Source organism: Dendropsophus ebraccatus, chromosome 5 (genome assembly GCF_027789765.1).
Source record: "Dendropsophus ebraccatus isolate aDenEbr1 chromosome 5, aDenEbr1.pat, whole genome shotgun sequence".
NCBI classification, from domain to species: domain Eukaryota; kingdom Metazoa; phylum Chordata; class Amphibia; order Anura; family Hylidae; genus Dendropsophus; species Dendropsophus ebraccatus.
In genome coordinates, this window is record NC_091458.1 from 51,567,653 (window position 1) to 51,593,934 (window position 26,282).

At 41.7% G+C, this 26,282-nt stretch overlaps 1 protein-coding gene across 1 annotated transcript in view; it reads right to left on the reverse strand.

Moving 5' to 3' along the window:
• Positions 1-768: 768 nt before the first annotated feature.
• Positions 769-26,282, reverse strand: part of LOC138792570 (aquaporin-2-like) — a 32,796-nt gene continuing 7,282 nt past the window's right edge. The window contains exons 2-4 of the mRNA XM_069970165.1: positions 10,439-10,603; positions 4,034-4,114; positions 769-2,564 (exon numbers count right to left, since the gene is read on the reverse strand). Of these exons, the coding sequence (XP_069826266.1) occupies positions 2,367-2,564; positions 4,034-4,114; positions 10,439-10,603 (444 nt within the window). The 3' untranslated portion in view covers positions 769-2,366. The remainder of the gene's footprint in view (positions 2,565-4,033; positions 4,115-10,438; positions 10,604-26,282) is intronic.

The window sequence follows — 26,282 nt, forward strand, 5'->3', positions numbered from 1 at the left end:
CCCCTCTGAAGTGTGTGAACCGCCGCAGCTCCAATTCACTTAGTCTCCAATTCGCTCACTACCCCTCCCTTTGGAGACGCAGACCATGTGACACTCGTCTTTATTATGGGCCTGGCCTGCTGTAGCATCTTCTCGTAATCCATTCTGTGACATAAAGATGCCATATGACACGGTGGGCAGGGACTACACGAGGTAGAAGGTTACTCAGTAGTCTGAATATAGGTACAATGACTGCTGGAAAGTGCAGACTGGGATCAAGTTCAGGGGGAAAACATTGAGTAATAGGATCAAAGCATTGGCAACTCCTGGTGCAATAAAGTGGTGGGCTATTGTGTCTATTCCAGTGGAAGATGGACACACTCACCTTGTGCAGTTGTGCAAATGATAGGCACAACTCTACTGTAGGTATATGATGTCACTCAGACAGGGACCGCAGCTATCCCTCGGGTTGCCGCCACCGAAGGTTGCTTGAAACATGCAGAGTTGTATCTCAGAAGAGATCACAGGAACCAAGGAGGAACCTGTAGGAGGGTCAGTGCAGGTCGACATCTAGGAGACCAGAAAAATCACAGTAGGAGCATCACAGAGAGATTTGACTCAATTGTTCTGTTTAAAAGCGCAACGCGTTTCAGTCTGTCTATTGAATTACAGACATTTATCAACGGTCTGTGATTCAATAGACAGACCGAAACACATTGCGCTATTAAACAGAACAATTGAGTCACATCCCTCTGTGATGCTCCTACTGTGTTTTCTGAGATACAACTCTGCAAATAAGTAAAGATGTAAAATGGCCAGCGATCAGCCGATTAATGAGAAATCTCTTGTTCGCTGGCTGATCACATCTTTTATGTGGGCATTTAAATCATCATAAGTAGCCCAACATCTTTCTGTCTAATCGGGAATGTGCAGCTGACTATGATGATGTTGCAGCAATCATTTATGTAGCCTGGTTGCCTTGTGGTGGCTCAACCAGCGCTGATCTCGCTGACTGGTGCTCTTTCGTGACACTGCATTGGGCCGATCATAGGGCCATAAGACGAGTTCATGTAAGGGAAGACCGCAGCATAACTAATCTAGAGGATGGACGGTAGTGTCACACAGCTGATCTTCTGTACCACAGAGAAGCTATATAGTAGAGCAACATATAAAAAGCCACCACCTTGTATCTGACCTCTGTGTCTGCATGTGAGTGACCCCCTGTATAGCAATGCAAGTTTAACAAAATGGCAATTCCAACTGCTTTATTACAGATGGAATCAAAAACCTATAACTTTGAATCCATTGTACCAAAAGTTAAATTCAGTTAATAATCTATATATATTAAAGGCTAGATTCAATTTCCTTTAAAGTAAAACTCAGCAGGTTAGAAGCATCTAACCTGCTGCTATCTCCCCATAGCTCACTGGGTACTGAGGATTAAGATATGTTTCTTACCTTCATCCTGGTTTAATTAATAATAGCAGTTTATTCCCTATAATGAGGCGTTTTGGCACATTAGTGGAGAGACTAGTGCACTGATTCACCTAGACTGGCCTGCCCCTTCTCATCACTATTAGCAGAGTGGGCCGGTTGGGGCGTGGGCGGATTGATACACTGGGGGAGGTAGCCCCAAACCCAGTGCACTAAAACGCCTTGTTAACATAAGGAAGAAACTGCTAATATCAGGAAAACTGTGCTGACGATAAGGGTAAGAAACATACCTTCATCCTCAGCTTCCCGTGCTCTATAGGGACATATGAGCAGGATTTATGCTTTAAATCTGCTGATAATTTCCCTTTAATGCTCTGGTGCTTAAAAACATGATAAATAAAGTAACTTTGCAATTTCCTATCACACACTTAATAGGTTAACATAAAAGGGACAGAAGGAAACAAGACAGAGGGAGGGTGGTACATAGGGTTTGTTTCAAGTTTATTAGGAAGAAAACACATTTGCATAGCAATTAAATACATAGAATAGAAGAAATACCTCTATGAAGACTATTTGCAAAGTTGCTTTATTTGTCATTTTACAAATATTTCATCAATACAAAAGAACTGTTGCAATAGTGGACATAGCCTTTTTTTACTCCTTTCAAAGCATCAGAGCTTAGTCATTTGTGGATAATAAGTACCACATTATTGCTATCACTTGCTTACTATCTTTTCCCCACCACAAGCACTGTGTCAATGACACCCATTGTTCACACACCATCTTTAACATGTGCACAGATTTGGTTGTCTGTATTTTACATGGAATTATGTACATCCTTCATTCTTTAAGATTTTCTAACCTATCCTGTATCTTACTGATAGCTTTCTATACTATATGACAAGTTATCGTGACATCACAGTTCTTTTCCTATCAATCAAATGGAGTAGATGTTACAATGTCTGAAGTTCCATTGACTTTCTCCTGGGCTGTTCTTGTCTTTCCTCCCAATCTTCATCGTCTTGCATAGCTGACATTCGTCCTAGGAGCATAGACAGCTTCTCGCGGAAGCTTTGTTCCTGTGGACATAGTACATAATTGTAGATCAAGGAAGCCAGGATAGCCCCAACCAGAGGTCCAATCCAGAAGATCTGCAGAGAAAATAATATGTTTAGATAATGCCACCTGCCATTTAAACATAATAGTAAGAGGATTATAAATATACTGATAGGGGTACAATATCAGGCTATGTTCACACAACATATGTGTTGTAGAAATCATGGCGGTTGCAACAACGGCCATGGTTTATACAGTACACACGTTGTATTGAAAGCACAGGATCCCGGCTGAAGTGTATACACATAGTATACACTCCGTCCGGGATCCCTAGCGGCACCGCGAGTAACTGACATGTCAGTTTTCTGCAGCCGCTATTAAGTGAAGCTGAATTTTGTTCCTAAAGCACAGAAAGAGCCCTGTTTTTTTACATGTAATGTCTACATATGTGCCCCCTGCTGGGCACATCAGGTATAGACCCAGGTCGTGACGTCACTTTTTTTTTTTTTTTTTGAGAAATTGAGGCCTGCCTGAACTACTAAATTGAGGGACATAGCTCTATATGTCTATATGTGCATTTCCCATAATTAGTGTACATTAGGAATTTGTCTAACTTTGCTTAGGAAATAACATATTTAAAAATAGATTTTAGACGGAGTTCTCCTTTAACTAATATATTTCATTTGGTTCTTCTTACCTACATTTAGGACTGTGGAAATCAGATGTAGATATATAAAACAAATTGAAGGGTTTATAAACTTTTAAGCACCACTGAAGGTTAATTCAACACTTTATGAAGTGAATGTACTTTTATGATGCATTGTAGCACGCCAAAAAATGTTTTAATTTTGTGTGTTTTTACAATTTTTTTTACTATTAAGTGAATGACAAAGTAGTGATTAACAGATAATGCCATGTTAATATACAGTATTATAACAAGACAAATAGTAGTTCAGTGACTATGTTGACCATTTGGTACCTTCTATGTGCATAGAATTTCACTCTATTATTACCATAATTCAGTGGCTTATTTCATTGTTGTTAGAGGATTGAAATGCGTAGTGCTAATAATAGCAAGATACATGGTTTACTCAACCGATTTTTGAAGATATCTAGCAGCTTTGTGCAGGTCCCAATATAGATGTCCGCTTGAGATCCAGGATCACTAATCATTGTTGTTCTTTGTCATATTGTTAAAGGGCACCTGCCAGCATGGCCTATACTGGATCAGTGGACTCTTAATCCGACAGTTCAGATATCCAAGGTTTCTAAAATTGAGCAAACTTGGAGCACGCTTCAGGTTCGAATAGGCTGTATCCATGTTTTCCAGGACTCCCTAGGGCTGCATGAAACTTCGGCAGCCACCAGTAATCTAATGCCGCACACTTGGGTTTGGACGAACCCAAGCATGCTTCAAGATTGCTCAACTCTAATGGTTACCAATCACATGTGATGGAAATGCATATCCAACCCAGACATCCGGATTAAGTGTCGACTTTGCTGCTGATCCGGCAATGGCTGTGCTAGGAGGTCCCTTTAAGGTTTTTACATTAGGATCTCTTACCCAGTGTGTACTAAAATTTCCAGCTACCAGAGCTGGTCCAAACGAGCGAGCCGGATTCATCGAACAGCCGGTGAAATAAATCTAAATTCAAGGACAAAAGAACAGTTTATGATTGGAACATGACCTCATCTAATGAGAATTATAGTGATGTTATTGTCTGTAACCATGTTAGCAATTCAACCGTCACACATAGATTCTACACATATTACTCATTACAATTATTTACATAGATAAATGTATAAGCCGTGGCATATAAAGGTCATTTTTATTTAATAAACATATTTCGATCTTATCCCTTATACTATTAAGCTTATAAAAGAACTATTTCAGAGTTCAGATTGAAATCAGTGTTCCGTCCATGTGATAGTAGAACATGCCGAGGATATTAACTAAAAAGGTGCTAATAGGGTATTTCAAAATGGGCTTTCCCGACTGACAATCTTAAAGGGTTTTTTTTACATCAGCTGGTGTCAAAAAGTTATACAAATATGTAAATTGCTTGGGTAATTCTTCCAGTACTTATCAGCTGCTGTATGTGCTTTAGGAAGTGAACCAATCTTCCTAGTTTCCATGCTGCCACCTTTGTCCATGTCAGGGACTGTCCGGAGCAGGAGAGGTTTTCTATGGGGATTTGCTGCTGCTTTGGACTGTTGCTGTCAGGGACACTGGTGGCAGCATCAGAGAGCACCGCATCTTTTTTTTTTTTTCCCCCAATTTAAAAGAAGAAAAAACATACAGTAATTACAATAATTTCCAACACAATTTAGTATACAAGTAAATGATACATAGCGTAACATCCCAGCCTTCAAGCCCCCCTCCCCCATACCCAGAAACTCCGGACCCGTCTGTGCCCAGACCGAGGCCGGAGCCCCCCCACCCCTTCCTAACTACCCATTCCCCCCCTCCCCACCCCTGGAAGCGAGAGGTATAAAGAAAGAGCACCGCATCTGACTTAAAATAAAACATCACTTCCTGCAGGAAACACAGTAGCTGATAAGTACTGGAAGACCTGTTTTTATTTTTTTTTTATTTTTATACAAGTAGCTTACAAATCTAGCGCTTCTACTCGGAACTCTCATCAAGCCAAGAGAATAGGGAAAATACTTAGTAGACAGTCTTTATATCCAATTTACAAACAGGAGATGATAATCGTCCACGCTGGGAGCACCCCCCTGGCCGGTTGTGTGACTACCAGCTTCGACGTTCCGTGAAAGTTCTCTGTGACGTCACACAGTTTGCTACAGAGTCTCTTAAGGACCACAATTCCGCCTACACATTTCAGAGTAAACTTACACCTTCGTCAGGGATGTGGAATCGGTCCGCAAGCTATAAAAAGAGAAAGGAAGGAACGATTCCACATCCCTGACGAAGGCGTAAGGTTACGCTAAAACGCGTATGAGGAACTGTGGTCCTTGAGAGACTCCCTAGCAAACTTTGTGCCGTCACAGAGAACTTTCACGAACCGCCGAAGCTGGAAGAAGTCGAGCAACCACCCAAGGTGCGCTCCCAGCTTGAACGATCATCATCTCCTGTTTTAAATAAGATATAAAGACTGTCTACGAAGTCACCCTATTCTCTTGGCTTAATGAAAGTTCTGAGTAGAAGCGCTAGATGCATTTAAAATACTGTACCATTTATTATAACAACTTTGGGAAATACGGGTTGTTCCCTTAAGAGCATCCACAGCAGCACACTACAAGCCAGATTATAAGCGACGTGTCACTAACACTCACTTTATTTGAGTTTGTATTTCTAATTTACAAATCTGTATAACTTTCTTACACCAGTTTTAAAAAGGTCATCCAGGATTAGAAAAACATGTCTGTTTTCTCCCCAAAACAGCACCAGCCTTGCCCATAGTTTGGTTATTGAGTTGCAGCTCAGTCCCATTGAAGTGAATGTAGCTGAATTGTAATACCAAACACAACCTAAAAACGGGTGTGGTGCTGCTTTTGGGAATAAGCAACTATGTTTTTCTAAACCTGGACAATCCCTTTCACTTTTGTAGAATACAACTGACCCTATTTAAAGGGATGTATATGTCATAACATTCTCAATGTTTATGGTGCAGCCTTCAACCAGCTATTGCTCTCACCATTCAAGTGAAATGAACTGTGTTGTATGTCCCTGCAACGTAGGTGGCAGGGGGAGCATCAATGTGATGGGAAACACTGTAAATGACCTTGAACATTTGGTGGGGTTGCTGGCCATGAGACCCCACTATTCAGTAAGTGACAGCATGTCCCATTGATATATCAGTTACTATGATACCTAAAATAATGTATAATGTGAGATAATAAAACCCTATTGAATCATATTTTGCACAAGTGAATTACTTCTGCACCAGTATGGATAAATAAATCCCATTTGAGAATTTGCCCCATAGGTGATGACTGGATGGGCTGGACGGACACTATTAAAGGCTTCCTATTTTTCAATGTTCTTTCAAAGCTTGGAAATAAACAAGATCAGCAGCTCAATATAAATATTATTAGCTCCGAGCTACAGACTGATATTTTACCGTTTCCAGTTCATGAAAAAAAAATATTGTAGCATTTATTAGAATTAGAACATCAATGGCAAGATATATTGAGCTCAGTGATACAGAGTTATGATAGGCTGTAAAAGTTAATGGCAGCTTCAGAGAAGATCTGACATGTAAATTCCCATCTCTCCTCCAGGATTCCATCTGCTCAGAACTCATACCGTATGATGTATCATGGGCAGAATAGTTTACACAGTCATCAATGACATGTGGGAATTATTATACACTATTAATGAATGTTTATTCACATGCCTGAGGTCTGCAAGAACGTGCATGATTTACCAGTCCTGATGTCTGTGGGATCACATTCACAGCTATTAGCATGTTGTGTATTATCCTATACAATGTCAATTAGAGTAGAACTATGCATTGCACAATTTTAGGAGTTTCTCACAAGTTACTTGCATTAAGAATTAAGCAAGTGGAGAACAAGTAAAGTTCAGAAAAGGATTCACTTTACTGCCCAAATTATCTCTATTACTAATTAATTTTACATATTATTTTGGCATAATATCTCTCTCTCTCTCTCTCTCTCTATATATATATATATATATATATATATATATATACATACAGTGGTGCCTTGGATTACGAGCATAATTGGTTCCGGGACCGTGCTTGTAATCCAAAGCCACTCTTAAACCAAAGCAAATTTTTCCATAAGAAATCGTCAATATGCAGACAATTGGTTCCACACCCCAAAAATTATTTTATATTCTGAATAACATGTAAAACAAACATTTAGAAACAGCTGGATATGTCATTTTATAAGTTACTGTACAATATAGCAATCAGCATGTGAAGTATAATGTATGGTAACTGCATAAACCTGAAAAACAGCAGTTTGTAGATACAGGATGGAGCTGCAGATCCCCATAATGCAGTAGCGTAGTACAACAGGCTAGAATAAAGAAGCAGGGCTGCTGTCAGAGGTCTGTGTGGTCACATGGCAGCAATGGGGAAGGGGGGGTGCTCAGCATGGACCATGGACTGACAGAGACTGAAGGGTGCAGGAAGGAATGAGCAGGACATATGTGGGCACAGTATAGCAGCACTCTCTGTCCAGGGAGCGAGGGGTTACAGCTATGAAGAGATTACCTCCACGGTCCTGTCCCCTGATGTAGGCCCCAGCCTGAAGTGGATCTGATATGATTTGGAAGGTGAGGGAGACTTCCTGGGTCAGAGTACAGTGCGGTAGACCCTGCTATGCAGACCATGAGGTCTGTTTCTAAATCCCCCGTTTAAAATATGCTCATTGAACATCCACTTAAAGGACAACTCCGGCGGGACCCCGCCCCCCCCCAAAAAAAAAAAACACAGACACACACAGAAACCATACTCACCATCCCTCCGGTGATGATCGCCACTCCATTCGCCCACCATCCGCCTCACCGTCACCTGCGTCCGCTGTCCAGCGATGTCTCTTGCTTCCGGGTCCATGAGAGAGAAAAGGCTGCCAGTGCGCTTGCGCACCAGCAGCCTTTTCATTGGCTGGAGCGCATCACATGGCTTCTAGCAAGCTCAGCCAATCAGGGCTGAGCAAGCTGGAAGCCATGTGATGCGCTCCAGCCAATGAAAAGGCTGCTGGTGCGCATGTGCACCAGCAGCCTTTTCTCTCCCATTCACTCTCAATGAAGACGCCGAAGAGGAAGAAGACCCGGACCGCCCCCCAGCTCTGACGTCACCCGACACCAGAGAAGAGGACCGTGACGACCGTAATAGGTAATGTATACATTCTTTAACTTCCGGGGTGGGGGGTCGGGGGTCGGAAAGTGGGGGAAGGGGGCCAGACCGGGTATTTAACCACATTAAAAAGTTATATACCTTTGTAATGTGTGTTAAATAAGCCCAAAAAAAAATTTCGCTAGAGTTGTCCTTTAATCGTGAAATGGCCACTTTAAAAGAGAGACCTGCCTTTTCACCATTGGAGCTCTCCTTTATGGAAATTGGACATGTGACCCTGGATTGCAGCATAAAAAGTTTTCTTTGGATCAATTTTAGGTAAAGGTCCCGTTCACACTACAGAATTGCCACTGAAATGTTTGAACAGCACAATGATAGCAATAACCTATGCTATATCTTTTATTCTTCTAAGGCTCTGTATACTAAAATCCTACATCCAGGCAATAGATAGGGCCATTTTAAAAGGGATGGGGCAGTGTTTAGTACTACACGTGTGAATGGGTTTAAGAGTGGTTTCAGCATCAGCAATGACATTTTACTGTTTAAAAGAACATTAGTAGGACAACTTATGTCAGAAAATCTGTCCATCTTCTGAGTCTGATTATTTGTTTTGTAAGACATGCAAACAATTTTGTGTTTTCCATGAAAAGTCACACGTCTTCACCACCATAGACATTGAAAATAGAGTCAAGACATTGACAAGGTGGGTTTAAAGTTATCTTCATTGAAAAGTACAAAAATAAGGACATTTCAATGTGACCCCCAAACTTTTGAATGGTAGTGTATATATATATATATATATATATACATACACTGTATAGGTAAGTATAGAGGTAAATGTTAGCAGGATATATATATATATATATATATATATATATATATATATATATATATATATACACCAATAATAGGAAAAGGATGGCCAGCGTAATCGGTTCTTGTAAAACCAATGTCCTTAAGTCATCCACACAGGCATCTGACACGTTTCAATAATTATACCGTAATCATACCACCTGCATACCTATTCACACAAGTGATATTTAGAAGACCTAAATCGGTCATGTGTTCAAACCTAGGTGATACCAAATACAATAGAAACACCATACATGTGAAAATATGACGTGTGTGAATAGGTACGCAGGTTCTATGATTAAGTTATAATTATCGAAACGCGTCATGTGCCTATATTTGTCGCCATGCTGTCTTAGGCTATGTTAACCTCTTAATGACCTCCACTACACCTTTTCAAGTCAGTCATTCGGGGCACCCATTTAAGGTCGACGCCTTTTAAAGGTGAGACTAGCATAAGGTGGCATGGGTCTCTCAAAGTGGGGATCACTTCCGAGCTTCCACTGTATCTACCAGGATAAAATGGAGAAACCCCAATTCCTGGTAGACTAACAATTTACATGCCATGGTCAGATCGTGTCCGTGATACATAAAGAATGCAGCACAGCAACTACCCATCGGCTTCCGGATTACATGATCTCCAGTGCCGGTGGATCTCCATGGCAGACGGTAACCTTGTCAATGCCCCCAGGCCTGCAATGGATGCCTGAGCACCTGGCTGTGTCTGCAGCTTGGCCAGTTACAATGCTTGTCAGATTTAGAGGACTAGAGAAGTGTTTTATAGTAGTCATCTAAAAAAAATCACTGTTACGTAAGTTCCCCCCCCCCCCCCCAAATAAATAAATAAATAATAATTTGACCTTTCCTTTTTCCCAGAGTGATATAAAAGTGACAAACAGAACAATACAAAATTAAAACGTTACAGGAATAAAGTAAAGGCAGACTGGTACCCAAAAATGTATTCTCAAATAGTGTCGATTAAGACTATGTTCATACACTCTAAAATAAAGGTAAAATATGGCAGTAATTTCTTTTGAGGTTAAAATTATGGCTGTAATTTAGATTAGAACATAGCCTAAAAGTACAACTTGTCCTGCAAAAAATATGCCCTGAGATGTTTATGTAGGTGGAAAAACAAAGTTACACCACTTGGGAGGCAACCATGAAAAAACGAACAAAAAATTAATTGGGCTTTAAAGGTCCCGAATGTATGCCGCGGGGAAAGGGGCTAACACAAGTAAAATAAAGATAAAATACATCCATTAATGCATCAATCAATGCTGCATTAATAGCATAATGTACACCCCAAGATATATAACAAAACTTACCCCAACTAGGTGACCCAGCACAACAGAGAGACCAATAGATAGTGATGGAGACCCTACAGTGTCATCCCGTCTGTCATCAGTAGAGGCATAAATGCACAGCACTAGTTGGAGGGTCAGGATGATTTCCACAGTCACAGCCTGTCCTTCGGTTGCATTATTACTGGGCTGGAAATACAGAGATAATAAAAATCACAAATTTGAGATCACATTACTTACTGTTTTCTTATTTACTGAAAGAAGAGCTTTATTGAGATGATATTATTTTCATTTAATAGTTTATATTGAATTATCCATGTCATAGTGATATATCACAGACCGGCATCTTTAGTTACTTTAAAACAGAACAAATTATTTGTGCTATAAAATTAAACATTCTCAACAGTTTTCAGTAATAGAGTTGCATTCAAATGCCCTTGAATAGAGCCAATTCAAAATATATTCAGAAAATTATATAAAGTTAGTATTTTAAATGTTGTCCCCCCCCACCCCCACCCCCAAATAACAACATACCACACATTGTAACCAACATAATGGGCTTACATTTCCTGCTTTAGCATCTTGTCCACTTTGCTGTTTAGGCTAGGACAGAGTCAGCTGAGTCATCTCATCATCATTTAAGGATTTATTACTAGATGATACCTCTGTATGGCTAAAGGTCTATATTATGATTGGTATGCCAACTTCCCTGCCAATACTTGCAAAATACTAGATACTGTGCTTGTTTGATGATGTATTACTGACCATTAACTCCCATGTTGCACAGCTACCTGAAAGCTCAATCTTCCTGTAGATTTTTTTATAAAGATAATAGGGGAAAGACACACTATCTATTATATGGTTGTCGCTAAGAAGTTTCAAAATTACAAAATGGCTACTTCTCATTGCTGGGAAAATCCCCAAGACCCATTTGAAGCCAATGCACCATCAGGTACTGTGCATAGCTTTAAGTTTTTTTACATAAAAAAAAATTTCTGAACCAGCGCCCGATTCCCGTGCACAGTGCTAGTCTATTCCCATGCAAAAGCCAGGCCTGAAGCACTGGGGGCAGACCCAACGGCCCACAGTGTGATGATCTCCCCTCTGTGACACGGCTCCACAATGGAATCAATGGAGCCGCGTCACAGAGGGGAAAGAATTTCTTGTTGTGGCGTCGGTTAAAAAAAAGGACCACTGCACGATCCATTCATGTAAAAAACAAGAAACGTCCTTCAGATTAGTGCCTGTTCGTGGTTACTTGCCCTGTTTTCCTAATACAACCTTAGGCTTGTTTTTTGACTTTCCTCTTTTGGTACTTAACCAAGTCTTGATGTTTCTGTTTGGTGTTTGATCTGAACCCAAACTTCTCTAATAGCTCTAAAACTCATGTACAACACTGTCTAAATCCCTGTATAACACTGTTAGGTCACATAGGAGTGTATCTAAGTAGTTTTGAGTTGTTTTAAAGGCAAATACATTGTTAAAGTTAGGATAATATGTATGGCTATGGGTAAACAGATAGTTATTAGTGATCTAAAATGTATCCCTTTTAATGCCTGCTAGTGTTTATACAGAACAGTATCAGAAAATATTTCTTTTTTTTTTTATTTCAAACAGGTTTTGCCCCTGGAAAGTGAAGAAGCACTACAATTTTATGAGCTGTTAATAAATTATCCAATTTTGGGGAGTACCAACTAATTGATCTCTAACACTGAATTTTGTCCTAATGCCCGGTGAGCACATTTTAGCCTTGTAGCCACATCCTAGTCCCAAGACCCTCTTTCTGCTTTTCTGTGCTATGATCTCAGCTCTCCGCTCCCCTTTCCTGTCCAGAAAACACTCTGTATCCCCGTTTAACATCTGGTCTTTTTTCTGTTGTCATTGCTGATGTGTCCAGCTGCCAACTGGTAACTAGTGATCAGGAAATAGTGAGATATTCGAATATTCGATGTTCGTACGAATATCCTGCGAATATTTGATCCCATTAAAGTCTATGGGAACAAGTATTCGATTATTGAAAAACATCTATTCGACCACTTGGAGGTACAAACTGGGAGCTGGGGGATTTGAACACTTATCGAATATTTATCGAATATTCACGGGATATTTGTACGAATATCTAATATTCAAATATCTCACCATTCGATCGAATATCTATTCGATCAAACAAAATTCTGTTTTTTCAGATACACTACCTACTTTTATCTATATATTGTCCTATAAAGTTGTCTATTGTGTGTATACCCTGTATTATTGATTTCTTATTACCCAATGTTTTTAATGCTGATTTTAATATTAACTAAATGATTATGTGTTATTTAATTTACATATGTGTCTAAGTTTTATTTGGCAATACTGCTTTAAGAAAAAACAGTATTCAACACCTGAGGACCTCACCACATACTTCTTCTCCAAAATTCACTCATCACTACTGGTAACACTTCTAAGGATCTTTCTATAGCAAGGTCCATACCTCTTTGTGAGGGTTAAGGGGTATATCTATGGGATCCCTTAGACTCCCCACAGCAGTCTAGCTCTTATAAAACCAGTTGCAGCCCAAGGCCTTATTTACACATATGTAGTTCTGTCCACAGTTGTGGACACAACATAGGACCAACGTATTTTAATGACATGTGTAAGTGTCCGTGATCCGCGATGCAAATAAAAAGCTCAGGTTGTAGTGCGCATCGGATTGCTATCTTCATGAAGTGCTCTGTGAAACATGGAGCACTACTGATGCACATTCATAATATAGGATTAATTCCCCAGTCACAAAAGCCATAACACGCTAAACTCTTCTCCTCTATGTTGCTATATTTAAAGCGATTCTGTAGCTCCAAAAACACATCTCTCTACTTAAAGGGGTTATCCAGCGCTACAAAAACATGGCCACTTTCCCCCCTCTCTTGTCTCCAGATTGGGAGGGGTTTTGAACCTAGTTCCATTGAAGTAAATGGAGCTTAATTGCAAACCACACCTGAACTGTAGACAAGAGAGGGGGAAAAGTGGCAATGTTTTTGTAGTGCTTCATAACCCCTTTAAGGATTCTTGGATTTTCACAACATATGCTCTTGTAAAACACATTGGATATAGCATAGGCACAGAGGCGGATTAACTTTACTATGGGCCCTGGGCTAACCCACTATAACTTTGGGCCCCTAACCCACTGTAACTTTGGTAGCACTAGCTTTAGTCTTTTCCCTCCATAATACAGCCTGTTAAGGACCTGTGGTGACATCATTGTCACATGATAAGGTCCTTCAGTATGTTCTCTAATGTTACTGCATTGTCTCCTGGCTGCAGTTTTGCGATGAAAAAGCAGTGATCTTTATGCAAATCATGGCAGAACTGTAGACTGGAGATAATACACCACTTAAAGTATGTATCTGTTTGGGGAGCCATGGGCCCTCCAGGAGCTCAGGGCCTCGGGCTGCCACCCGAAATGGACCTATTATAGTCCACTACTGCATAGGAAAACCCAACCCATGTGGACATACCTTGAGAAACACCTTGCTAGTTGCTGACAGAGGCCTGCACATTATATTATATTAATTGACTTTAATGATGACAATAATTAATGATAATAATTATATGGATGTCTTTCGGCAATGTGCCCAGGGCTGTGTTACACTCTGAGAAAAGGTAGTCTCAGTGTTATAAGGCACTTGTTTGTTTGTTTGTTTTATTAAATCAGTTTACACCTGGGTAAAGTTGGGAATTTTTATGCACATGTAAAAGAGAATATGCCATGAAATGTAAGCCCTAACCTACTGCCTATATAGTGCCATGACATTACTGGCTTCCATGGCATTGCTACCTAAAGAACCAGTGGAGGGGGTACCAGAAGCAGGTTTTTTCAAACTGTAAGCATATTTACAAATGTAGACATCCTGCAATAAAGAGAGTTTTTTAAATACACCCAGATCTCGGAAAACCTCCCAGGATTAAATAAACATAGCTCTATTGTTCCAGAAAAAGTGCTACTTTTGTTCCCAGTTTTTATGTGGTACTGCAGTTCATTTAAGTGAATGGAGCAGTAATACCACATGCAACCTATCTTAGAATCGTGCTACTCTGTTTGTTTACTTAATATGATACTTAACGCTTATATTATTTAATTAAATCTAATTTATTTTAATATATTTTCTTTTTTTTTTTTTTTTCAAGGTTAAATTCTTAGCAAAAACATCATAGTGAACCATTAAAGGGGTTATACAGAGAAAGGCTATGTTCACAAAATGTTTTTTTCAGCTCCGTTTAAAATAGCGTCCGTCATTTTGAGTCTAAAATGACAAACGTCATTTAGTAGCCTGGCCTCCCCTTAGTTTAATGACGGCTGTTGGTACATTATTCTAGTTTGGTTACTAATTGGCCTTTGGGTGTGGCTTAATTGAAAAGTCCATTGAATTTAATAGTAAAAACAGAGAAAGAACGGTGACAAAAGAAAAACTGTGTGTGAACAACTAATAAAAAACATCTGCTGTTTGCAAAAGACGTCCAAAAATAACGTTCAAGTTCATTATTTTGACGTCCGCGGTAAAAATGTCTGTTATTCAAGACATTGTGTGCATTGGAAGTCCGTCTTTCCATTGATTGCAATGCATTGCCATTGCAGTCAGTTAAATCGCGGGCTAAAATAGACGTTTTTTAAAATAGCAAAATTGGCCGCCTTTTCAATATTTTTGACTTAGTGTAAACATAGCCCAAATCTTTTTCTTTCAAATAAACTAGTTTCAGAAAGTTATATAGATTTGTAATTTGCTTTTTCTTAAAAATCAGCTCTATTAAATCTATTAAAAAAAATCAGCTGCTGTATGTCCTGCAGGAAATGTTTTTTTCTTTTTAGTCTGACACAGTGCTCTCTGCTGCCACCTCTGTCCGAGACAGGAACTATCCAGAGCAACAATTTATTGTTTTCTTTGAGGCATAAATGAATTCAGTACAAATCTACTGCAGTGTCCCACTACGTAGTCTCTTCCCTGGTTGTCAGACACTCTACGTCAAATCCGGCTCTTTATTGCTGTTGCACTGTATTACATTTATGTTTTGCAGTTTTTTTTTACATCGTCTATGTAAAAGTGATGTGTGTTGTATCAAGTGAATTCTAATGACATCTAGTTGTGAAGCTGTGTAATGGCAGAGCAAACAGCTTAAGGCTCACACAACGTAAATTTTCTATGAAATATAGCAGTTGTTGCCGATTTGCAACATCGGCCGTAATTAATAGTAAATTTATGTTGCACTGCAGTCAATGGAATCCCAGCCGGAGTGTATACACATAGGGGGAGATTTATCAAACATGGTGTAACTGGCTCAGTTGCCCCTAGCAACTATACAGATTTCACCTTTTATTCCTCACAAACTTTTTGGAAAATGAAAGGTGGAATCTGATTGGTTGCTAGGGGCAACTAAGCCGGTTTCACTTTACACCATGTTTGATAAATCTCCCCAACAGTATACACTCCGGCCTCTAGAAAAAACTGACATATCAGGTTTGTGTGGCCGCTATTTAATGAATAGATATTAGGAAGAGCCCGACACTCACCAAGTAAATTATGCTTCTTTATTGTAGTGTAGCAAACATATGGTACAAGGACGCGTTTCGGCCAAGCATGGCCTTCATCAGCTTAGGGGTACACCCCTAAGCTGATGAAGGCCATGCTTGGCCGAAACGCGTCCTTGTACCATATGTTTGCTACACTACAATAAAGGAGCATAATTTACTTGGTGAGTGCCGGGCTCTTCCTAATATCTGAACATTTTTCTCACCTCGAGCACCACCGCCACTGAAGTGCCGTCTTCCACATATTTCTACGCTATTTAATGAATGGCGGACGCACAGAACTGTCAGCTCACACAACGGAAAGTGCGGCTCCGGCCGCAGTTCCCATTGTGTGCTATGGTGAATTGGGATGCAGGCACACACGGATGTGCCAGCATCCCAATTCAGCACAAATAAAGTTTCTCCGGCCGGTACTGTAGTACCAGCTGGGATGATTTTCACTGACACCAGAGGAGGGGTCTAGTTATTGTAGAGCAAGCATTCAAAGAGTGAGGGGTATATAGTCTGTACAAAGCCCGTGCTTATGGGCTTATACCCCAGTGAAGAAAACACAGCAAATAACTGGTATCAAATGGGTTTCTAACTAGTTTTTACTTTAGGTTTACTGGTAATGAGAACCAAGTTACCTTGCAAGCAAGGAAAACAGTGTGTATATAAGCAATTTGGGGCATATCAGATCTTAATTGGCTTCTCGAAGGGCCTAGAAAACGTAAGAGCGGCTAGGGAAGCTACAATAACCAGTCCACACCCTGTAGGTGGAAACTGTAGACAAGTTGAGGTGCTATAAGTATTCCACTGAAGGCCAATCTGTAAAATTGCATGTATGTTTAAACCTTAAAGGGGTTATCTGGTTAGATAAAATAAACATTTAATCATCCCACCTTCCTGGAGCTTTTCACTCCATCCATCCATCCCCCCCCTCCCCTCATCTATGAGGGTGGGGGGGGAGAGGGGGGCATCTATGAGGGTGGGGGAAGGAGGGCCGCATCTATGAGGGTGGAGGGAAAGAGGGGACCATCTATGAGGGTGGGGGAAAGAGGGGGCCATCTTTGAGGGTGGGGGGAAAGAGGGGGGCATCTATGAGGGTGGGGGGAAAGAGGGGGCCATCTATGAGGGTGGGGGGAAAGAGGGGGGCATCTATGAGGATGGGGGAAAGAGGGGGCCATCTATGAGGAAGGGGGGAAGAGGGGGCCATCTATGAGGGGGGGGGGGGGCATCTATGAGGGGGGGAAGAGGGACCATCTATGAGGGTGGGGGGAAAGAGGGGGCCATCTATGAGGGGGGGGGGGAGAGGGACCATCTATAAGGGAGGGGGAAAGGGGACCATCTATAAGGGAGGGGGGGAAGAGGGGGCCATCTATAAGGGAGGGTGGGGGGAGAGGGGACCATCCATAAGGGAGGGTGAGGAGAGAGGGGGCCATCTATAAGGGAGGGGGTATAGGAGGCCATCTATAAGGAGGGGGAGAGGAGGCCATCTATAAGGGAGGGGGTAGAGGGGGCCATCTATAAGGAGGGGGAGAGGAGGCCATCTATAAGGGAGGTGGTAGAGGGGGCCATCTATATGGAGGGGGGAGAGGAGGCCATATATAAGGGAGGGCAACATGGGGGGAGAGGGGGCCATCTATAAGGGAGGGTGGGGGGAGAGGGGGCCATCTATAAGGAGGGCAACATGGGGGGAGAGGGGCCATCTATTTAGGGGGGCAACATAGGGGGAGAGGGAATACACAGAGGGGGGCATATATTATTAGGGGGTCACATAGAGTCAGGGCTACCCACTAAATGAGGGTGTAAAGAGGCCAATACAGAAGTGCAGTTTGTAGAGAGATGAGGATGGTGCCAGTGTGAAGAGACTAATATGTCTGTCTGGCAGATTCTGTGGTTTCGTGGCTCAGAGAAGTTCTCATAACGGCCCAGGACGGATGGAGAAGATGAAAAGAAAAGAACTCCGATCAGAGAAGACGTCTCCTGTGAGTCACCTGATATAACTGCACTGTAATGTATATGGTGTATAGAGCCTGTGTAGAGCTGGGGCCACCTCTATATGACTGGATATGGTGATTTAGTGTACTGGATTTGGTCAGTAACAATATGGTGCTGATGGTAGTGGTTGTGGTGTGGCAGTAATGTTTCCTTCCTATATACTGGTAATATTGGTCTCAGTATACAGGATTTGGTCGCTAACAGTATGGCGGTAATATGTACAGTGATAATACTTTCTCTTCCAATATGCTGGTGTTATTGGTAATATCTGTCTTGGTGTGTGTGTATATATATATATATATATATAATATATATATATATATATATATATATATAATATATATATATATATATATATACACACACACCAATAGCATTACTTGGTCGTAAAAGGAGGGGGGGGGGGGCAAGTTGGCCTCTCGCACCAGGGCCCAGGAGACATTAGCTACGCCCCTGATAGAATGAATTGTTAGTCTCAAGGAGGGGGGATGATTCAACGTATATTTTACCTAATTGGATAACCCCTTTAACCGCTACCTTATGGCTAAGCAAAGAGAACCAGAGATTATGGCATATTTCACAAGCTAACCTCAGGGTTAACATAGCTCTAACCTATAAAATAGTGAATTTTATTTTCTTCTGGATTATTTGTGGAAATAATCTAATATGATTTTTTCATTAAGGCTGGGTTCACACTACGTATATTTCAGTCAGTATTGTGGTCCTTATATTGCAACCAAAACCAGGAGTGGATTGAAAACACAGAAAGGCTCTGTTCACACAATGTTGAAATTGAGTGGATGGCCGCCATTTAATATCAAATATTTGCTGTTATTTTAAAAGAACGGCTGTTATATTGGCAGCCATCCACTCAATTTCAACATTGTGTGGACAGAGCCTTTCTGTGTTTTTAATCCACTCCTGGTTTTGGTTGCAATATGAGGACCACAATACTGACTGAAATATACTTAGTGTGAACCCAGCCTAAGTGTGAAAAGCAAAATTAATACCAGAATTGAAACCAGAAGTGAACCAAAGGTAACACTCTGCCATATTCTCATCTTTGATCCCTCTCCTAGCTCACAATGTTTATTTGGGCTTTTACCTTTGCTTCCATTATCCTCAAACTCTGCTTTAACCCTCCACTTCCCACACCAAGTAACAACCTTTTTATCTCTCCAGCTCTTTTTCCCTCTGATCTGCGGGGTTGGCCTGCTGCTAATGGACAACTGCTCCTTTACCCCAACCCTTGCTCTCCCTGCCCTCCCCCTCACCTCCTTTGAAGTACACTCTATCCGTATCTATTCCCCCTCTAACCTCCAAGTAGCTGTCATCTACCGACCATCAGGCTCCGCAACCACCTTCCTTGACCAATTCAACACTTGGCTATTGCATTTCCTCTCAACGGATATTCCCACCATCATCACGGCCGACTTCAACATCCCCATTGACACAACCAAATAAGCCACCTCTAAACTCCTATCCCTAGCCTCCTCCTTTGGCCTTACACATTGGTCATCTATGGCCACTCACAAAAAGGGTCACGCACTGGACCTTATCTTTTCCCGTCTCTCCCCCATATCTGACCTCACCAGCACACCTCTCCACATCTCTGACCACAACCTCCTAATATTCTCTTCTCTAATCTCCTCATTTGCCCCCCCTCATTTGCACTTTTCTTCACTCATATTTTCCTTATCTCTCAACCCTAGGCAACTGTTTAACACCTTCAACTCTCTTCTCTGCTAATGGCTAATGACTTGCTAACTGCCAAAACCTCACGCCAATATTCTGTGCTCCTTCTCCTTGACCTATCTTTGACACAGTTGACCATTCTCTCCTCTTACAAATTCTCTCATCCCTTGGCGTCACTTGCTCAGCCCTTTCCTGGATCTCCTCTTACCTCTCCAACCGCACTTTTAGTCTCTCCCACTCCCACACCACCTCCTCTCCTCGTCCCCTTACTGTTGGTGTTCCCCAAGGCTCTGTACTCGGGCCTCTTCTCTTCTCCATCTATACTTCTGGCCTGGGACATATCATAGAATCCCACGGCTTCAGGTACCATCTCTATGCCGATGACACTCAGATCTACCTCTCTGGTCCGGATGCCACCTCTTTGCTATCCAGGATTCCAGAGTGTCTATCGGCCATATCTTCCTTCTTCTCTTCCCGCTTTCTAAAACTCAACATGGACAAAACAGAACTTATCATCTTTCCCCCATCTCGCTCCACCCCGCTTTCTAATCTGTCAATCACTATCAATGGCTGCACTCTGTCTCCTGTCCCCCAAGTCCGCTGCCTCGGGGTCACCTTTGACTCAGCCCTGTCCTTTAAACCACATATTCAGGCCCTGACCACCTCCTGCCACTTTCACCTTTAAAAACATTTCCAGAATCCGCTCTTTTCTCACCCCTGACTCCACCAAACTGCTGGTCCATGCTTTCATTATCTCCCACTTGGACTACTGTAACATCCTCCTCTCTGGCCTTCCAGCTAACTCCCTTGATCCCCTCCAGTCTATCCTTAACTCTGCTGCCCGACTAATCAACCTTTCCCCTAGCTTTGCCTCTGCCTCTCCCCTCAGCCAATCCCTCCACTGGCTCCCCATTACCCAACGTATTCACTTTAAATTGTTGACCATGACGTACAAGGCCATCCACAACCTGTCCCCTCCGTACATCTCTGACCTGATATCCCGCTACCGTCCCTCACGCAACCTTCGATCCTTCAGTCACCTCCCTTTGTGCTCCCTCCTTGTTCGCACCTCGCACAACTGCCTCCAAGACTTTGCCCAAGCCTCCCTCATACTCTGGAACTTACTACCCCGACACATCGGACTCTCATCCACCATCAAGTCCTTCAAAAGTAACCTGAAAACCTATCTCTTTAAACTAGGCTACAACCTATAATAATTCTTCATCACACTTGACTGGCTGCACTTTACCTCCAATTTCTTTCCCTGTACCTTATAGATTGTGAGCCCTTGCAGGCAGGGTCCTCTTCCCCAATGTACCAGCCTGTCTTTTGCCTTCATGTAGTGAGTCCTGATCTTGTACTGTTCCTGCTTGTTACCCCTATCTATTGTATAGCACTCTGAAATTAAGGGCGCTTTATAAATAAATAAATAAATAATAATAATAATAATAATAATAATAATAATAACAACAACAACAAATAAGGAGAGATTGTTGTTTCAGTTAAGCTTGTGTTGTCTACCTGCATCTTATACTCACATACACTTCCTTATTATATACCACAGCAGACCTGTTAAAGCCCACCTTTGTGACATGGAGCATCTTTATAAACCCCTCATGTCTGTGATTTATGAGCTGTATTACCCCACCTGTTCACAGGTGACCCATTCTACTAAGACCATCTGCAAATGAAGACCCACCAGGCTGCCTAGCAGGCAAGTTAGTAAGAGAAATACTTTACCTAGAATAAAGTGGTGCCTTGGATTACAAGCATAATTCGTTCTGGGAACATGCTTGTAATCCAAATCACTCTTAAACCGAAGCAAATTTTCCCAATGAAATTATTGAATTGCAGACAATTAGTTCCACACAACAAAAATATATTTTTTTTTATTCTGCATAACATGTAAAACAAATGAAACAAACATTTAGAAACAAATAAGGTGTATGTGGAATATAATGTGTAAAAAGTGCATAAACCTGAAAAAAACAGCAGCAGTTTGTAGATACAGGATGGAGCTGCAGATCTCCATAATGCATAAACAGACTAGAATAGAGAAGCAGGGCTGCTGTCAGAGGTCTGTGTGGTCACATGACAGCAATGAGAAAGGGGGACGTGTTCAGCATGGACCAATAAGGAAGTGATAATCACAAAGCTGTGCAGGAGGACAGTAATAGAAATTTTCTATACAGCAGTGTGAATGGCTGAGTGTAAGTGCAGGCACTCCATACCAGCAGTGTGTATAGCTGAGTGTAAGTGCAGGCAGATTATAGCAGGGATGGAGAGAATGGGGAGAGAACACAAGGACTGACAGAGACTGCAGGAAGCATGAAGGAATGAGCAGGGCAGATGTGGGCACAGTATAACAGCACTCTCTGTCCGGGTAGAGAGGGGTTTCAGCTATGAAGAGATTACCTCCACAGTCCTGTCCCCTGATGCAAGCACCAGCCTGAAGTTGATCTGCTATGATTTGGAAGATGAGGGAGACATCCTGGGTCAAAATACATTGCTATGGACTACGCTATAAAGACCATGCTCCTCCCCCACTCCCCCTCCCACCCAGGGAGCTCTTACACCAAAGCAATGCTCTTAAACCAAGTCACAATTGTGAGCTCTTCTTGCAAGGCGCTCTCAATCCTAGTTCCTCTTAAATTAGGTACCTTTGTTCTTCTACAACTTTATTTCTGTTTCCAGACAGGAGTGAGGTAAGGAGGCTGCATATTTTCATTGCAACTACCCTTACAACTAACAGAAAACTTGTTGGGTCTCTTTTACTCAGGTTTATACGTCTCTCTCAGGGGCGTAGCTAGGGGTTCAGCCTAGGGGGGGCGAGTGAGTCTAAGTGGGCCCCCAACCATTGTTACCCATAGGAAATCTCAGCAGGTGACACGGATTTCTGAATAATATAGGGAATATTCTTCTACATTTCTTATAGTGAATAAGGATAAAGAGCAGTGTAAGAGGTTTCTACATCTGAAATATAGAACCACAAAAAAAGTAAAAGGGCTTAAAGGGGTTGTCCGGCGATAAAAAATTATTCACAGAATAACACACATTACAAAGTTATACAACTTTGTAATGTATGTTATGTCTGTGAATGGCCCCCTTCCCCGTGTTTCCCCCCACCCACGCTAGACCCGGAAGTGTGGTGCATTATACTCACCGCATCTCGTGTCGTCCACGGTCTCCGATCCTCAGCAGTGACGTCTTCTTCGGGAGGCCAGCGGATCTTCCCGAGTGCCGGCCGCCCTCTGCAGCGTCATCCGAAGCTCAGCCGCGATTGGCTGAGCATAACTGTGCTCAGCCAATCGCGGCTGAGCGGCTGATGACGCGGCAGAGGGCGGCCGGCACTCGGGAAGATCCGCTGGCCTCCCGAAGAAGACGTCACTGCTGAGGATCGGAGACCGTGGGCGGCACGTGACAGGTAATGTATAGCGCACCACACTTCCGGGTACACGGGTGCGGGTGGTGGGACACGGGGAAGGGGGCCATTCACAGACATAACATACATTACAAAGTTGTATAACTTTGTAATGTGTGTTATTCTGTGAATAATTTTTTATCGCTGGACAACCCCTTTAAGATTAGAAAAATATAGCTGCCTTCTTCCACAGACAGCACCACTCTTGTCCTCAGTTTGTGTGTGGTATTCGACTAAAGTGTATGGAGCCAAGTTGTGATACCGCACACAACCTAAGAGCAGGGGTGGCGCTGTTTTTGGAAGAAAACAAATATGCTGTTTTTCTTTTAATTCTAGAGAACCCTTTTAACCAGATTATCTTTGCCTAAAAATAATAGTGGTATAGGTAATATGCTTTTAGACATTAAAAGGGGTGAGTTGGTTGTGATTATACATGTATGTACAATCAAAGATATATGATGAGCTGCTAGATATCCACTTCTATCCTATCTATCTATCTCCTATCTATCTATCTCCTATCTCCTATCTATCTCCTATCTATCTATCTATCTATCTATCTATCTATCTATCTATCTATCTATCTATCTATCTATCTATCTCCTATCTATCTATCTCCTATCTATCTATCTATCTTCTATCTATCTATCTATCTATCTATCTATCTATCTCCTATCTATCTATCTCCTATCTATCTATCTCCTATCTATCTATCTCCTATCTATCTATCTCCTATCTCCTATCTATATATCTATCTCCTATCTATCTCCTATCTATCTCCTATCTATCTATCTCCTATCTATCTATCTATCTATCTATCTATCTTTTTTTTTTTTTCTTCACTACTCCGGAGTGCTGTTGGATTACTTTTGCTATTTTCCCAATCCGTGGTCTGGATTCTCCAGCTGGCACCCACCTAACCAAGCTCAAGCAGTGCTGCTGACATTCACGTTGTATATTGAAGACCGGTTTGCTATTGTTTGCTGTGCTGCATCTTTGAAAATGGAATAAAAAAACACGTTTTTTTCTTCACTACTCCGGAGTGCTGTTGGATTACTTTTGCTATCTATCTATCTATCTATCTATCTATCTATCTATCTATCTATCTATCTATCTCCTATCTATCTATCTATCTATCTATCTATCTATCTATCTATCTATCTATCTATCTATCTCCTATCTATCTCCTATCTATCTATCTCCTATCTATCTATCTATCTCCTATCTATCTATCTATCTATCTATCTATCTCCTATCTATCTATCTCCTATCTATCTATCTCCTATCTATCTATCTATCTATCTATCTATCTCCTATCTATCTATCTATCTATCTATCTCCTATCTATCTATCTATCTATCTATCTCCTATCTATCTATCTATCTATCTATCTATCTATCTATCTATCTATCTATCTCCTATCTATCTATCTCCTATCTATCTCCTATCTATCTCCTATCTATCTATCTATCTATCTATCTATCTATCTATCTATCTCCTATCTATCTATCTATCTATCTATCTATCTATCTCCTATCTATCTATCTCCTATCTATCTATCTCCTATCTATCTATCTATCTCCTATCTATCTCCTATCTATCTATCTATCTATCTATCTCCTATCTATCTCCTATCTATCTATCTATCTATCTATCTATCTATCTATCTATCTATCTATCTATCTCCTATCTATCTATCTATCTATCTATCTATCTCCTATCTATCTATCTATCTATCTATCTATCTATCAATCATCTATCTATCTATCTATCTATCTATCTATCTATCTATCTATCATCTATCTATCTATCTATCTATCTATCTGATAAGTACTGGAAGACTTGAGATTTTGAAACAGAGGTAATTTACAAATCTATATAAGTTTCTGAAACCAGTTAATTTTAAAAAATAAAAATTGCTGGAGTACCCCTTTAACTTACTTTAGCATAAGGTGTATAGATACCTGCATTTGCAACTACATGATGGAGCAGGTATAGCAAGGGGGTCAAATGTGTTGGGGGCGCTTGTGAAAATGTGGTAAGGGCTAAGCAGTAGAGGGAGGGAGAGCGTTCACCATGGTAAGAGCTCTAAAAAAGGGACACAAGTTAGCCTGGCCTCTGAGAGAGTGTGGGTGCTGCATGAGGAGGAAGGCTAGCGATCAGAGTCGATGTGGGGGGCCTTTGGCCCCCGGACCTTACTCAGTTCAGCACTGGGGAAGGAAGGGGGGCTTTCATGAAGATTGGGGTTACTTGGAAGAAGCAGTGTGTTAATTACGGCATAGAGCGGTGTTCTACCAAATACAAAAACATCATTCAGTCACTCACAGAAGGCGGCTTCTCTGCATGGATTGCGATTTTTTTTTTTTTTTTATATTTAAGGTTGTTCACTTTTCCTTTGGTCTCCATCTGGCCCCGGCCATCATGAAGACTTTTCCGACCATGACTTGTCTCCACAGGATCTGCTAGAGAGACATTTTAGGCTCCTCGCTCCAGCATTATCCTCATCTCTATACAAACTCCCCTGTAGTGTAGCCCCCTCTATGCAGCCTCTGTGTAGTATAGGCCTCTCTGTGGTATTGCCCCCCCTCTCTGGGGTGTAGTCTTCTCTATAGTAATGCCCCCGTGTGTAGTACACTCCTCTCCTCCTCTGTTTAGTACAGACTACAGATGGTCCGAACAGAGTTCGTACGAACCCGAACCATCCGCAATGATTACCGATGTCTTCCCGCTCCGTGCAGCGGGCGGATCCAGCGGGAGGAACACCTGGAAAACTGGGATACAGCCATAGCCATAGGCTGTATCCCAGTTTTCCAGGCGGTCCTCCTGCTGCACGGAGCGGGCAGACAGCGGGAATCCGATGCCGAGCGTTCGGGTTCAGCCGAACCCGAACCTCAGCGGGTTCGGACCATCCCTAGTACAGACCCTTGTGCAGTCTCCATCATACTGAGTACTATTGCTGGAAAAGCTGGGTGACCTCCATCATACTGACTACAGGATACTGGGAAAGCTGTGTGACTTCCATTATAAAATGATGGGAAAGCTGGGTGACCTCCATCATACTAAGTACAAGATGCTGGAAAGCTGGGTGACCTCCATTACACACTGACATACAGGATGCTGAGAAAGCTGGGTGGCCTCCATGACACTGACGACAGGATACTGGGAAAGCTTGGTGACCTCCATTATGCTGACTACAGGACACTGGGAAAGCT